Source organism: Coffea eugenioides, chromosome 11 (genome assembly GCF_003713205.1).
Source record: "Coffea eugenioides isolate CCC68of chromosome 11, Ceug_1.0, whole genome shotgun sequence".
NCBI classification, from domain to species: domain Eukaryota; kingdom Viridiplantae; phylum Streptophyta; class Magnoliopsida; order Gentianales; family Rubiaceae; genus Coffea; species Coffea eugenioides.
The window spans coordinates 1,444,479-1,447,123 of record NC_040045.1 but is presented as its reverse complement, the minus strand read 5'-3'; the positions used below and the strand labels follow the sequence as shown (position 1 = coordinate 1,447,123).

The window sequence follows — 2,645 nt, the reverse complement described above, 5'->3', positions numbered from 1 at the left end:
AATCACTCATTGGCTTAACAAATAACCAATAAAATAAAAGCAAACACAAGAAATTTAATATATATACGAATCTTAGCACATGGAATCCTTCAAAGCTGGTTCTGCCTATTTCCTTTCCTTCAAGTGCAAGTTCATGTTCTGGAGTTTGACTTTGACCAAGTCTTGGCCTCAGCAGTTTAAAGAATTGCAAAACTGCCGTATATATTATATTCTATCAAGGCTTGAATCTGCAATATCCTTTCCTATGAGCAAAATCAGTTCAAAGAATATATCGCTGAGGTTCTGTTTGTTTCTAACAATTAGCAATGTCAGATTATATTCCAGACCATTTGCTTGCCCATGTGCTTTTGAGGCTGCCGTTTGATTCTCTGCTACGGTCTAGGTGTGTATCAAAATCATGGCATGCTTTAATTGATTGCTCAGGCTTCATCAAGATGCATCTCAGCAAAGCCAACCAAGAAGCGAATTCCCCCAATGGGATCAAAATTATTGCCCTGAACCAAGACAAATTATATACTTCAGATTTGGATCTTGAAGCTCATAGCTCTAGTACTAGTGTACTACTGCAAGTGCCAAACAGCTCAGCTGCCCTTCTGATAATTACTCTAGATACGGCTCTTGGTACGGAGTTCATCTGAATGGCTCTTGCAATGGCCTCCTTTGTTTGACGTATTATTACAAAGGCAACATTGTTTTGTGTAATCCGTGGATTCAAAAGTCTTGGGAATTACCCTCTTTCCCAGGTGAAGCTTCCACGTTTGATGCAGGTGCACATTGTTTGATTGTTATGCCCTTGGGTGCGGGTATGACCGTGTGAATGATGACTACAAAGTGGTGAACAGGATATGCATTGCAGATCTATTCGACGAAGACCCTTCCAGTTGGCGTGACAAAGTCTATGTTTATAGTTCGAAGCTGAACACATGGAGAAGGCTGGAGCATTTTCCGTTTTAGGTGTCTGCCTACGACTGCTACCGTGCCCCAGATTGTATCCTTGCTAATGGTGCATTACATTGGTTCACGAGGGAAAGGAAACCAAATGATATTAGCTACATCATTTCCTTTGATCTTAGCAGCGAAGAATTTCGGAAATTGCCTTGTCCAATGTATCTTCCAGATTCTATTTACCAGAACCTGAGGATCTTGAATGGACGCCTTTGTTTAGTGACCTACCATAAAGTAGCCTCTGGAAGATATGTTGCTGATTTATGGGCGATGGAAGAATATGGAGTGGAAAAATCTTGGACAAAGTTAACTTCAGTTACAATACCTTCAGGACTGAGCTTTCGAATCTTAACACCTTTAGCTCTGTCGAAGAACAAGAGCAAATTGGTTTTGCAGATTCATGGAGAAAAGCTTGTTATTCATGATCTTGAAACAAAATGTACCAGTGATTCAAAGTCCTGAGTTTTTCCTAAGTCAGCAGTAGCTTGCATTGTGCAGGTTACTTTTCGAACCCCAAAAAGGATTTGAAACAAAAGTACCCCAAAAAAGTACCCCAAGTACCCCTAATTTTTGCATAATTATGGTAAGTCCAAAAATTATGATAATGGATAAATTTCTTCCTTTTAGAGTCTTGATCTCTTTTATATGTTTCATGCATGTTTTGGGTGAATTAATTCTAGTTTTTTCAGTATAATTGGGGTTTAAATAAATTTGTTAAATTTAGATTTTCAATTCGGCAACTTTAGAAATTAATGCAAATAGTTTTTAGTTCGATGGCTCAAAGATCATTTTGTTTTTGTGGTTGATTAGTTCAAATCTGATTATATTATGAATACTAGGGTAGTAAAAAATTATTTTTGCAGAATTTTCATGTTAGCCCCAATTTTTAAAAAATTCATATTTTCACCCCAAAAACTTTTGATTTTCTCATTCTAGTCCCTAAGGATCTTTGCTACATTTATCATTAAGATTCCCCTTGGCTTTTTAATTCTTCATGTATGCTTGGAGTATTAATTTATTAGATTAAGTTTTTTTATCTTTAATAATTAATTGTCAATTAAATTGGTACCTTGACTCGTTTATTGATTTTGAAAAAAAAATAGATAACTTTCCCTTCTCCTCACTTAACCGCTATTTCGAAAGGGAGGTACCCCTATTATCATTTAAATTTCTTTTATATTCTCCTATGTGTTGCTACATATTTATATGTTTTATGTGTTTTTCTTTTACTTATTTATTTTAATCTTTTTATTCATTTTTTATACTTGTTCATTTAATTTAAGTCTTATAATTATTTGGGGGGTATTTAAATGTGCAAAATGTAATAGATAGGTTATATCCTCTTACCTAAGAAATGTAATTAACTAGATAAATGTAATAAATAGGTTAGATAGGTTTATTTTCTTATATTTTCCTTTTAGATTGTAGTTATGGCTCCCAATGTAATAATTAGGTTTTGTGTACTTGTGTGTTTTTGTGTTTATGCATTTATGTGTTTTATTTAATTTCCTTAGGGTTTTGCATTTAGATAGTATGTTTATATGCTATGTGCTCTACATGCTCTATGTGTTTATTTATTTTGATTATACTCTATAGTTTTATTTATTTATAATAAGCGCATGACATCACTACACCAGTCCAACGCTAGTTGTGGCTTTTCTTTTCGATTTCGTATTAGTTGAACGCTAATAAGGACTTTT

General features: G+C 34.3%; 1 protein-coding gene across 1 annotated transcript; it reads left to right on the top strand.

Annotated features, from left to right (window-relative positions):
* The first annotated feature begins 305 nt into the window (after positions 1-305).
* Positions 306-1,407, top strand: LOC113751424 (F-box protein CPR1-like). The gene is made up of 3 exons (XM_027295439.1): positions 306-628; positions 768-894; positions 955-1,407. The coding sequence occupies exons 1-3, from the start codon at positions 306-308 to the stop codon at positions 1,405-1,407; spliced, it is 903 nt and encodes a 300-aa protein (XP_027151240.1).
* Positions 1,408-2,645: the final 1,238 nt, after the last annotated feature.

Excerpts from the sequence above, each read along its gene's own strand:
- LOC113751424 (XM_027295439.1), top strand. The coding sequence starts at position 306 with ATGTCAGATTATATTCCAGACCATTTGCTTGCCCATGTGCTTTTGAGG. Across the intron at positions 629-767 it reads GATACGGCTCTTGGTACGGA|GTGCACATTGTTTGATTGTT; the intron begins GTTCATCTGAAT and ends CGTTTGATGCAG. Across the intron at positions 895-954 it reads CTTCCAGTTGGCGTGACAAA|GTGTCTGCCTACGACTGCTA; the intron begins GTCTATGTTTAT and ends TTTCCGTTTTAG.